Source organism: Triturus cristatus, chromosome 8, assembly GCF_964204655.1.
Source record: "Triturus cristatus chromosome 8, aTriCri1.1, whole genome shotgun sequence".
Classification (NCBI taxonomy): domain Eukaryota; kingdom Metazoa; phylum Chordata; class Amphibia; order Caudata; family Salamandridae; genus Triturus; species Triturus cristatus.
In genome coordinates, this window is record NC_140591.1 from 1,321,567,524 (window position 1) to 1,321,579,959 (window position 12,436).

General features: G+C 47.1%; 1 protein-coding gene across 2 annotated transcripts in view; it reads right to left on the bottom strand.

Moving 5' to 3' along the window:
- LOC146805739 (stomatin-like) overlaps positions 1–604 on the bottom strand; it is a 475,458-nt gene extending 474,854 nt beyond the window's left edge. Inside the window, exon 1 of one of the 2 annotated variants that reach the window (XM_085623041.1) lies at positions 267–604. Coding sequence is in view for 1 of the 2 variants with exons in the window: in XM_085623040.1 (XP_085479166.1) it covers positions 267–354 (88 nt within the window). In the remaining variant the exon portion in view is untranslated. The remainder of the gene's footprint in view (positions 1–266) is intronic. The other variant, XM_085623040.1, reaches the window with a different exon arrangement.
- Positions 605–12,436: the final 11,832 nt, after the last annotated feature.

Here is a 12,436-nt window from a genome sequence, read left to right on the forward strand (position 1 = left end):
AGGTGCATGATTTTACAACAGAAGGCTTGGCTACGTCCAAAACAGGCTCTATGGCCACAATCTAGCCTAGCAGGAGAGCCACTCCCTCAAAGTAAACACGGCCGGATAGAATAGCACACCCAAAATGCAGTGTGCGCCTCAGGCTCCTGACTCCGGTGTTACTGCACCTGCTGCATTAACTCGACCCCTGTGTTAGCGCACCTGCTGCATTAACTTGAATCATTCACCCTACCACGACTAATTGACAAGCTCATTCCGTAAATTACCAGCTGGTGGCGCGCCCAAGCCCGTCTCTGGATGGTTCCCATTCGGGTGGTGGGAGGTGTCCATTTCCGGCTGCACTTTGCCGAGCATAGACCACGGATAAAGGGGCGTGAGACTTGACTGCTCCCTCTCACCGTGAATGAAACGCACAGCTCACACCGCAGGCAGCTACTGTGACAGCCAGCAAAATCTCCAGGTCACCCCCGTAAAGGCTGCTGTCCACACTGCTAGAAGAAGCATCAACAGGCCCGCAGTCCCCCACACCCCCCTTGTGCCTGAACAGACCTGCAAAAATAAACTGCCCCTCTCCACCCAAGGCGTGAGTGCCAGCAAGTGTAACACGATCACGGTGGATCGTAGGTCATATATATTTTAAACTGTATTTTAGTGCCAGGCTGAGCAGGGGCAGAAAAAAACTGCACCCTGGAACAAAAGTGCTGATCAGAGTTTAAAAAAAAACTCCGGTGAAATTGTATCTCTTTGAATAATTTAGTATTTGTGAGTATTATGTGTTGTGACACCTTTGTGGTAGTCACAGGACCGTGCACTGCAGTCATTAGTAAGCACCAGGAAGGCGCATTGGCACATCAGGTTGTACAAAGGGCGAGATAATTACGTCATTTCCAGGACGATAGATGGTAGTAGAAATAGGCCCAATGGTTTGAAAGAATGAGATAGTTTGAAAAACTGCAAACAGCAACTGAGTCTGGGACAACAAGGCAGCAGCAAACTACCCCGCTCTCTTTATGTAACCTGCATACTTAAACCAGTGTCACGCGTGTACCGCTATTCCGACTTCGTTAGAGGTCTGCATGACCTCTGAACCGTGGATATAACCAGGGCCACTTTATTATGTGACAGGGGACGACCACATTTTGAGACATAAAGTGGCACATTTTGTGATAGTATTACTTCATTATTTTGACGTTATTTTTGTCATTTTCAAATGTTACACTGGCTGGGCAAGGGGTTCATTCACTTCATTGGTAACAGTTTAACAGTCAAATGCAGCAATAAGCCACTAGATTGCGCAGGGTGTATCTTTACATGCGTCCACGCGTTTTTAGTAAATTTTGATCTGTTTGAGTTAGAAACAATTTTTTTGTTAAAATCTGCACATTATGCAGCAGATGATAGATTATGTGTCAAATGCGGCAGATACATGTTTATGTGGAAAACACTGCAGAATCACACCGTTCCGTTGGCCCTGCCTATAACCTAGCAAAGGACCTTTTTTACCTGTATTGAAGGCGTCCATAAAACGTGTAAGCTGCAGCATTGCATAGCGTATGTTCATATTGTTAGTTATTCATATTTATTACAGTTTGCTCGTATTTCATGCAAACACACAATGCTTGGTGTTGTTATTATGCAATTCTGCCACTGCCCCTTTAATGTTTGTGTGACAAATGCTAGGCTGCTAAATTCATCACATGAGCCTGCTCAGTACACTTTTCATGCTACGGTTCTCACCAGACATCACTATGCTCAGTATTGGGTTACAGATTAATAAACAACTATAGTACATGAACTATGCCTTTTGTGTATGTGGCAAGTAACTTGTTTGGTCCGCACTGCGGCACACAAACTAAATTGTTGGAATGTCCAGTCACAAGTTGCACACTATCAGGCCATGCCCTGAAAATAGCATAACATATTTACCTCGTGTCTTCCCATACTGATTGTGTATTCTGCTCACTGGTGTGGCATGTGGGGAAGTGTGTTTGCTCAGAGACGTTTTAACGCATGGGCAAGGTGGGCGATTGCCACGTTCGTAGGGGCCCAATAGGGAAATAAACATTATCCCTCTCTAGCTCACCTCTGTCTATTTCTATATCTGAACTTCTCTTCTCTCTACTTTCGTCTCTGTTTTCCCAATGTTATTTTAAGGGACCACAGAAAGACATATTTAGAATGTTTATGAGTGAAACCCGTTTCCAGGTGTTTGGAATCATGCAGGCTACAATTAGCATAAAAGTGCGAAATAAAAATTAATGATTGTTATGATCAGGGGGCAATAAAATCTGCCCTGCCCGGGGTCCCAAAAATCTAGAAGATTACTTTGTGTTTGCTAATATATAGTCAGTCAAAGTCAGTCAGTCAAAGGCTTTATTTCGATAAAAACATATCATAAAAGCATAACAGTTAAAAATGGAATAAGTTAATTTCATTTAAAAAAGAAGAAACCTATTTTTACAATGAGGTGCAAAAACAGATCATAAATAATTATTTAAGAATGAATTAAACAATTTCCTTAAGCCTTTTACTTCTGATACGCCATGCCCAAGATAAGAATTTTGCAAGGGCACAAACGTATAATGAGCGAGCATCTGACATTAAAATACGGAGTGCCACAATATAGTGTCTAGTTCCCAAGGAGCGGCACAGTTGCTTAAGCCATCTTTTCCTTGGGAGGGCGTACTCATGGCATTCGAATAAAAAGTGAGCCACAGACTCACGTCTGGATGTGCAAAAAGGGCAAAGATCGGAGGTCTGAGGGAGGGAATTCCATCGTGATGTAAAGCTATAAAGTAGGAGGGTCCCAGTCCTAAACTTAAAATACAAAGCTCTATCAAAGGGGCTCTCGATGATGTCGAGATATAGTTCCCGGATTGGGTGATCCTTAAAATTCAGGAAGTCCTCAGTAAGTCTCCCCAATGATGTGTTCGAGATCCGTTGGGTCGCAATCCAGTTCCAATATAAGAGCTTAAGCGTGGCTTTCGGAGGGGAAGATTTATTTTCCCATGAAGCATTTAGCCCCAGGTTATGCAAAAGGGCCTTCATGTCACGCAACCATTTTATCCTATGCCATCCAGGGAGTGACATGATTTCCGAGAGACCTTTGGCATATTTGGCTAGTTCCGGGACCCGCCACAAGCGGGCCCATAGCAATAAAGGACGAAGTTTCGCCAGATCACCGATGGGGCGACAACCAAGATCGAGCATTAATGGGATCGTGGGGGTGCCTTGGGGAAGTGACATAATGACCCTGAAAAACTTCCTCTCTGCTCGTGATAAGTCGCCAGTATCACAAAAGCCCCAGAGCTCGGCACCATAAAGGGCAGAACTGACTGCTCTTGCTGCATAAATATCAATAACGGGGGCTATCGGTCTTATAGCACAGGAGCGCTGCTCCTTCACGAGAGCCCCTGTAACTCTTTTATGAGATAACAGCATCTTGCATAAATGGGGGCCCCACTGCATATTATGGGATAAACGAATCCCTAAATAGTCAAACACATCCACCCTCCCCAAAGGTTCATCATTCAATTTTGGGGGGCGTATGGATTTTTTAGGGGGATTTAACACCAGATACTTTGTTTTATCTCTATTAATTACCAAACCCCGCTCTATACAGAAGAGCTGGAAATTATTTAAGAGTTTTTGGAGGCCCATTGGGGTTTTGGAGAGCAAGAGTGTATCATCCGCGAAGAGGAGGGTCGGGATACGTTCCCCCGCTAGGGATGGTTCATCTGAAGGGTCTTTCAATAGATGCTCAACCACACCGTTGATATATAGCGAGAAGAGGGTGGGAGCTAGAACACATCCCTGGCGTACCCCTCTCTCTACCGGAATTCTGTTAGTTTTCTCACCATTCCTCCCCCACCTCACCTGGGCAAAAGTGTTTACATGCAGCCTTACCAATAACAGGAGCAAAGTAGTTGGGCACCCCCATGGCAGCAAGGACTTTCCAAAGAGCCTCCCTAGGTACTAGGTCAAAGGCAGTCTTCAAGTCGATAAAGGCAAGGTAAAGACTGCCTTTGCCCAAGACCACCACCTTCCAATACACAAGCAACAATCTAAACGCTTGCTCGATTGTGCCGGTGCCTGCTCTGAAGCCAGCCTGGTAGTCGGAGAGGATGCCGTTTTCGTCGATCCGTTGTAATAATCTGACCAACAACACCTTCCCGACCACCTTTTGTGTTATATCTAGCAGGCTTATGGGTCTGTAATTTGATGGGTCGTCCCTGGCCCCCTTTTTGAAGATGGGGACGACCTCCGCCCCTTTCCAGGATGCCGGAATTGGTGCTCCCCCACTGATGGCATTAAGCAGGCAGTTAATAAATTTACCCCATTTCGGGATGTCCGCTCGCAACAGGTCCCCGGGTAAGCCGTCTGGGCCAGCTGCTTTTTGGGGCCTGATGGTAGTAATTGCATACTCCACTTCTTTAATCGAGAAGATGGAGTCAGCCACCCTGTTGTTTACTGGCAAAGCTATACATAATGTTCCAGTTGCTAGAGCATCACTCCTTGTTAGCAAATCCGGGGTTGCTGATGCCCCCTCCCTTACGTGTTTTTCATTAGAGATGTCCATGGAGAGAGCATTAGAGGTAGCACCTGATTGATTTGCATAAAGTTTAGAGAAGTGATTGACCCAAACTTGGCTGGTGATATTGCATGTAATAAAATCAGTATCGGGTCTATTTTTGGCTCTAATCCTGTCCCAAAAACGCCTTGCGTCTTTCCCCAAGCTTGCCTCTTTTAAAGAGCGCCAATATTCGATTTCCCACTCTTTTTTAGCACTTGCCAGGGTTTTCTTGTAATTTAGCCTAGCTCCCTGAATATCTCCTTGTGTTTTGCTTTTAACGGCCTTAATCAAGAGCGATTTGGCGTGCCTACAACCACGTGTGTACCAATCGTGCTTTCCCTTTGGGAGCCCCATTACTGCATTTTTGCCCACTTGATTCATTTTTAGGAATACATTCCCAATAGACTTAATGGTCTCCTCAAAAATAGGGGTAACACGGCCGGGATTTAGCTCACCCTTGTCTGACCTATCCAATTCCAATTCTAACTGTGCATCTATGAGAACAGTATTAATTATATTTAGTTTAGCTTCATCCTTCGCAACCATGTTCCATTTTAGACGTTTCCCACACGAAGATACAGAAATTTTGTGGGCTGGGTTAAGGGATTTTGCGGTCTTTTCGTAAGGCCATGGGTTCCTGAGGGACAATGAAAGCGAATTATGATCGCTTTCAACTGTAGGCAGGACTACCATGTCCTGAACAAAGCTCCAAAGAATGAAATCTAGCATGATGTAATCGATCCTAGAGGTGTGGTTGACTCTATTGAACGTGGCCGCACCCAAAGGATCAGAGCGCGTGCGACCATTAACTGCTCTTAGCCCAAATTCCAGCGTTAGGGCATTGAGCTGAATAGCGGTTTTAGACCATTTTGTGATCGGAGGGATGGTTAAAGTTGGGATACCCCATCTAACATCATCCTCACTTGGGTCATGGATGTCGTCCTGTATAAGGGGCTCATAGGTGCAGTTAAGATCACCCGCAACCAATACTTGGGATCCAGCTGAATTTTAATTCAGTGCCATTTCAAGGATAGATACTGTCGGGGATGGAGAGCCATATTTGGTACCTCTGGCGTATACATTATATAAGTCAAGGATGGGTCCTCTTTGTAAGCCTCTCAGAGAGATTTTTAGAATATCTGGGGAATTAATTAGCTTTGACTCAATCTGTAGATTTAAGGCAATGCTTACCCAAGTGAGTAGGCCTCCCGACGGACGACCTGACCCATTTCTTGGAGGTACTGCAGGAACGAAATGGGTAATATAGCCTACCCGATACACGGGTTCCATGCTCCAAGTCTCTTGGAATAGGCAAATCGTATGCGCCTCTACTAGGGTATTCCACTCAGGCAGTTGAAGTTTCCTGTGGATGCCAGCTACATTCCAGCTTAAGATCTTGATAGTGTCGCCCTGTTTAATGGGAGTGTTTTTATTTGGAATACTGTGGCATTCAGGTTGCGGCTGAAAGACATCATGGCTCACAGGCTCGATGCAGGGCACAAATGGTGCCTTCCCAGACCCTAGTACAAGGGTGGAGCGTAGGCAGTGGGAGGGGGTCTGCAAATCTTTTTGAGGAGTAGGGTCAAGGGAGGAAGTAGGCTGAATAGGGGGTAAGCAGTTTGTGGGTAGGAAGCAGTCTACAAGTTGGACTGGGTTGGGGCTAGTACATTCATTGTCCTCAGGGACAAATCCAGAACCCAATGATGGTCAATCTACTTCTTCCAAACAGCTGAATCTGTTGGCAAGTGGTATGCCACTCCAGCCTTCAGAAAGAGCTGTATCTCTACCCTCATAGCCTAGCCAAGCCTCCCTCTCCCTTCTATTGTTCCAAGATCTTACTTTGGACGTGCCCCTGTCGGGAGTGTCGTCACAACAATTTATAGGAGGATAAAAGGAAGAGAGTCTCCTCACCTTTATTCCGTCAATTTTGGGCCATGTATTACGACGGCAGATATAATCAGCCGTTCGAGAGTTATCAAAATTGACAATAATGCAATCTCCCTGAATCTTTTTCTTCTCACTCCCTATCCAGGGAACCCTACGCACCATAAGGATCCTGCTACTACAAGAGTGAGGGAGTGGTCTATTAACATTTAGCCAATGCTGTACCTTGTTTTTTAAGGACCGCGTTGGTTCTTCTTTGAGAGGCCTTAACTCAGGAACACCAGTCATGATCACGACGTATGGGTCACTTTCTGGAGGTAAGTGTATAGGATGACCAACCTCACCCCTGAATTTGTCTTTTTGTTCTACTGACCCCATGGATTTAGGTAAATGGCTTTGGTGAACTGGCCCCGGTGTTTTTACTGCAGTGTTTTGATGTACTAACCCCAGGCATTTAGGTAACGTGTTTTCTAAGATTGCACCAGAGGTAGGGGGTTTGGTGGGTTCACCAGCTATCCTAGAAGCAGCTAACAAAGATTTTGCTGGCAACGATTTTGGTGGCAGATTTAAATCAATCGGGGGAGCACTCACCACTACTTGCTCCATCCTCACGGTCGAGGGAGTAGCCCGCAACTCCTGGTGGTTGGCCAATCCATCGCTCTTAAGTGCATTCAGAGATAGATTCATGGAAAGTAGGTGCTTTTCGATATTAGACAGAGAAAGTGCAATAGGATGCACATATTCTCTGAAGAGTTCACCTAGTACATTTAAAAGTTGGTTGTCAGCCTCACAAACTTTGCAACCCTTGCCCAGACTACTTGGATCGCTAGGGGCCAGTGGAATCATACGAGGGTCTGCTGTATCTATGGCTGTTTTATCTGGGGCACTCTGGACAGGATTACTTTTGGTTTTCCTTGACATCTGAGTAGTCAGAGTTTTATTCGGGGCTTTGGAGTTACATTTTTTCGGAACCCTAGGCTTCTTCCGTTTGGGGATGGCACCCTCCCTTGCCCCCCTTGGGAGATTTGGACTAGGCCCCTCCTGCCTTGGGCTTAAAAACAGGTTAGGCGTCCTCTCAAGATCTTTGCTAGAGTGCATATCTGAGAGGGCTAAAGAAGCTGACAGATCAACCGTATTAGGTACACCGTGAGTTTCGACCTGGACTTCAATGAGAGGCCTAATGGTGTTTGAGCTTGTAGGTGTCTTAGCTAAAGCCATAGGGCCTAACGAGGAGCGTCTTGCTAGTGCTAAATCTTGTGAAACTCTTCGCTCCAAGAGTGATATACCTTGATTAATGGCTTCATTTGCCCTAGTTATAAATTGGTCAATCGGACCAGATGTATGTGCTACCCCCTGAGCGTTTTTACTCCTAGAACCCCTCGTCATCCTTTCAGACATGTACTGATATGTGGGGCCTTCGCACAATTTAAGTTAAACAGTTGGCAATTTGCCAGAGGAATATCGGACTGTAAATGACTAGGTGGAATAACCAACTACAATGCCACATCAGGATTTAAATGTCAATGGGGTGGCCCAGTCCAGTCTTACCCGGTCTTTAACGGGCTTAAACGGGCCCGCCCTTGGCCCGGGCTTCGCCCGGCGCGTCCCGCGCGCATCCCGCGAAGCGGGACTCTCTCCCCTTTATGGCCGCCTCCCGGCGCTGTTGCGTCAGTGCAGCGCGCCGCCGCTTAGACTGCCGGGAGTCGTAGTCCCGGGGCGGCGACGCGAAGGGTGCAGCTTTCCTCGTCTCCCAAAAACATCCGTGGCAGTGGCGGTGGCGGCGGAATTCAAGTGGGCAGGTGAGCAGATGCTTCAAAGATCGTTCCCCCCGCTCCGCCGGACTCTCTCCCCTTTATGGCCGCCTCCCGGCGCTGTTGCGTCAGTGCAGCGCGCCGCCGCTTAGACTGCCGGGAGTCGTAGTCCCGGGGCGGCGACGCGAAGGGTGCAGCTTTCCTCGTCTCCCAAAAACGTCCGTGGCAGTGGCGGTGGCGGCGGAATTCAAGTGGGCAGGTGAGCAGATGCTTCAAAGATCGTTCCCCCCGCTCCGCCGGACTCTCTCCCCTTTATGGCCGCCTCCCGGCGCTGTTGCGTCAGTGCAGCGCGCCGCCGCTTAGACTGCCGGGAGTCGTAGTCCCGGGGCGGCGACGCGAAGGGTGCAGCTTTCCTCGTCTCCCAAAAACATCCGTGGCAGTGGCGGTGGCGGCGGAATTCAAGTGGGCAGGTGAGCAGATGCTTCAAAGATCGTTCCCCCCGCTCCGCCGGACTCTCTCCCCTTTATGGCCGCCTCCCGGCGCTGTTGCGTCAGTGCAGCGCGCCGCCGCTTAGACTGCCGGGAGTCGTAGTCCCGGGGCGGCGACGCGAAGGGTGCAGCTTTCCTCGTCTCCCAAAAACGTCCGTGGCAGTGGCGGTGGCGGCGGAATTCAAGTGGGCAGGTGAGCAGATGCTTCAAAGATCGTTCCCCCCGCTCCGCCGGACTCTCTCCCCTTTATGGCCGCCTCCCGGCGCTGTTGCGTCAGTGCAGCGCGCCGCCGCTTAGACTGCCGGGAGTCGTAGTCCCGGGGCGGCGACGCGAAGGGTGCAGCTTTCCTCGTCTCCCAAAAACGTCCGTGGCAGTGGCGGTGGCGGCGGAATTCAAGTGGGCAGGTGAGCAGATGCTTCAAAGATCGTTCCCCCCGCTCCGCCGGACTCTCTCCCCTTTATGGCCGCCTCCCGGCGCTGTTGCGTCAGTGCAGCGCGCCGCCGCTTAGACTGCCGGGAGTCGTAGTCCCGGGGCGGCGACGCGAAGGGTGCAGCTTTCCTCGTCTCCCAAAAACGTCCGTGGCAGTGGCGGTGGCGGCGGAATTCAAGTGGGCAGGTGGGCAGGTGAGCAGATGCTTCAAAGATCGTTTTGTCGAGCACCCCTACCATCCCGCCGCTCCTACCTGCACGGGATACCTCTGGATGAGCAACTCACACATGCAGCTTAGAAATTTGAGAGCTGTAATGGTGTCCTGTGGGCTTTGGCTGACCGGAAGCTTTTCCAACAGCTGCAGCATCCCTGCGATACCCGAGTAACAGCTGCCTACATTAAATAAGATTATATAGGAAATGTGTACATCGACGAGCAGAGATAACGATATTAACCATGAAACCATAGCTTAAGCCAAAATCAGAAGTGAAGGAAACACCTAGAAATAAAGAAGACATGAAGTAGAAACAGGAAGAAAATCCATGGAATAGATTACCGCATCAGCAGTTCAAGGTGAGTCCAGGGGAGGTTAACATTGGTATTCTCATATTCAAGGTATATAGAATATATATGTTATCATTAGTGAGACACAATTCTGCCTTGTTCTCTATAAGGTCTATACAACAAATGCATTTGGCTACAATGTCCATCATATGAGCACTTTTACTATAAATTCTCATGCTACTGTTCTGACTGCATGTCACTTCAGTGAAGGACACATTCTCTCCCACCCTTGATAAAGGATACAAAGATGATGTATATTGTATCCTGTGCCTCCAAGTTACTTGCTGCTCAGCCTGTGTGAGTGTGATGTAATATAATGTTCATGAGTGCATGGTTTGGATGAGTGGTCAGTTGGAATGAGTGGGGCGGACCAGCAGGGTGCTGTTTCTGGTGGGGCTGTACCATCTTACCTGTAACAGAATAAACCTACATAAGCTAATGGACTGATTACCTACAAGGGCATTTTTTCATTTACAAAAGTGACATCGATTTTGAAAAGAACCACGGGTGAAGAGCCAAGAAATTAAACAAGAAACTAAAAAGGATTTTGCCAGCGTATGAAAGAAGCCTGAAAGTAAGCTTTGGATGCCCCACCGGTGTCTTCCACAACAAACAGCCTACACATTGTACATTTTGGGCGTTGGACATTGTGTGACACCCAGTCTACAGAATTGTGGTTTGACGTTTAACCTATGACGTTTGAAGACAGACAGCCTGCAATAGTGAAAGTATATTTACAGCCAACCAACCGGTAGTGCTAACATACAAACGGCACTGCAAGTTGTGAACGAACTTGTGCTATGAATTATTTCTGAGAATCGTGGCCTTTAGCACAGCTGACAGCAAAACTTGTGTTCAACTAGCTTCATATTTTGGCCGTAAGTAATTGGCAGTGCATGTGGCAAGGCAACTCGAGAGAGGAACCTGTAACTTGGGCAGAATTGTAATTTGTGCAGCACATTGTTACTTGTGTTTGGACTGTGGCTCTACAGTGAACTGGTAATCTGTGTCGTGAAGCCGTGATTGGCAAGCAATGGAAATATTGTGAAAAAACAAGTTGCCGTAATGTGGGACATTGCCTGCTTTATGCATTAACAATATCAATGTATTTGGGGGCATAGTAGGGCCGCGGGAAGTGTTTGGCTAAGTGTGGCATCAACGGCGATGGTGGAAACCATATTGTGAACTTTTGAATATTTAAGGACGCACTCGCGAGGCCTTCAAGGGCAGCATCGACATCAGCTGTGATGTGCGAGTGGAGTTATAACGGATGTACTCTATGCGAAATCCTTTTGTGACGTGTGGGCATCGCCAGGTTGCATCTCAATGGGCTGGTGTGCTACGGGTCGGTACTCAGGAGCAAACCTCAGTAGCACATGTGCAAGCATCCATGTTGTGCTTTGGATTTGCGCTGCGCGTCCCTTACCGTACTGGAGGCATTCTGACGTACATGCAGGATTTCACCATGGGCGCTATGTATTCTAAGGATTCCACTATGTTTTTTTTCTTGCTCGCAAGCACGCTATGAGAGTGTCTCGCAAGCACGTTTGCGTGGGTTTGGAGGTCGTTGCCCTGAAAACGAGGAACATTTCGCCGTGTTGGCGACATATCTAAGCTGGGAGGATTGTGACGAAGCCGGAGGGCAGCATTTCTTCTAACAGGACTGAGTCGCAAACTGAGGAAAATTCCATTTTCATTTTTTTTTTCCAGGTCAGTGGTGATCTTAAACAGGCACTTTTCTAGCTGTGGCACAGGTGAGAGGTCGCTCACCTAACGTATTGACTGCCATTGGTTGCGGTCGTCTTATCGTTTTGACTGCCATTGGTTGCGGTTGTCTTGTGAGACACTATGTATTTTTTTTTTCCTTCTCTAATGCTATGCTTATACATAGTGTTGTCATGATTTTGTTGTATTTTTTAGGTTACCATGCATAATGGATGAGCGTCACATGTGAGTCAGGATTTTGGTAACTGTTGCACTATGGTAGGTACATGATCTTCTGCGGTATGGAGTGTGCATGATGTTTTGTGTTGCACAATGTAGTTTCCTATGCGTGGGAGTATGTTTGTGTTAAGTCTTATGTTGAGACCGTGTCTGGTGTGGTGCGTGAGTTGGAAAATACCCTTGGTATAGTTCCCTGCGTAAGGGAATGGGTGGTAATTATCTGTAGTGTGCAGTAGTGGGAACGCAGTAGTTAGAACCCTAGGTGGGTTGTGGAGGTTGCATCCTGCCAGGTACATGTGCGTTCCTTTGCATAGTGAGATGTGATGTGATGTGCTGTGTTGGTTCTGCAGTGCGTACAGTTGTGTGGTGTGGAGGTTACATCCTGCCGGGAACACGTGCATTCCTTAGCCTAACCAGATGTGGTGTGCTGTAGTGGTCCTGCAGTGCATACAGTTGTGGAGTTACATCCTGCTATATATATATATATATATATATATATAGGAAAACTCCGTCTCACAGGCTGAAGAGGTGTCCTAAAAAAAACGGAAGCAGACCCAAGGTGCGGTGAAAGAATTCAATAATTTATTTGAATATAAGAGACACCACCGCCACCATATATATATATATATATATATATATATATATATATATATATATGGTGTTCTCACGCAGGAGACAAAGATATATTGTATGTAATCTTTATGTGTGATCTATCTTTCCAATGATCTTCCTTTAAAAATTCAAGGACTGTAATGAAGCATGCAGTGTGATGTAATCTTATGTGATCTTTTGTTTATAAATCT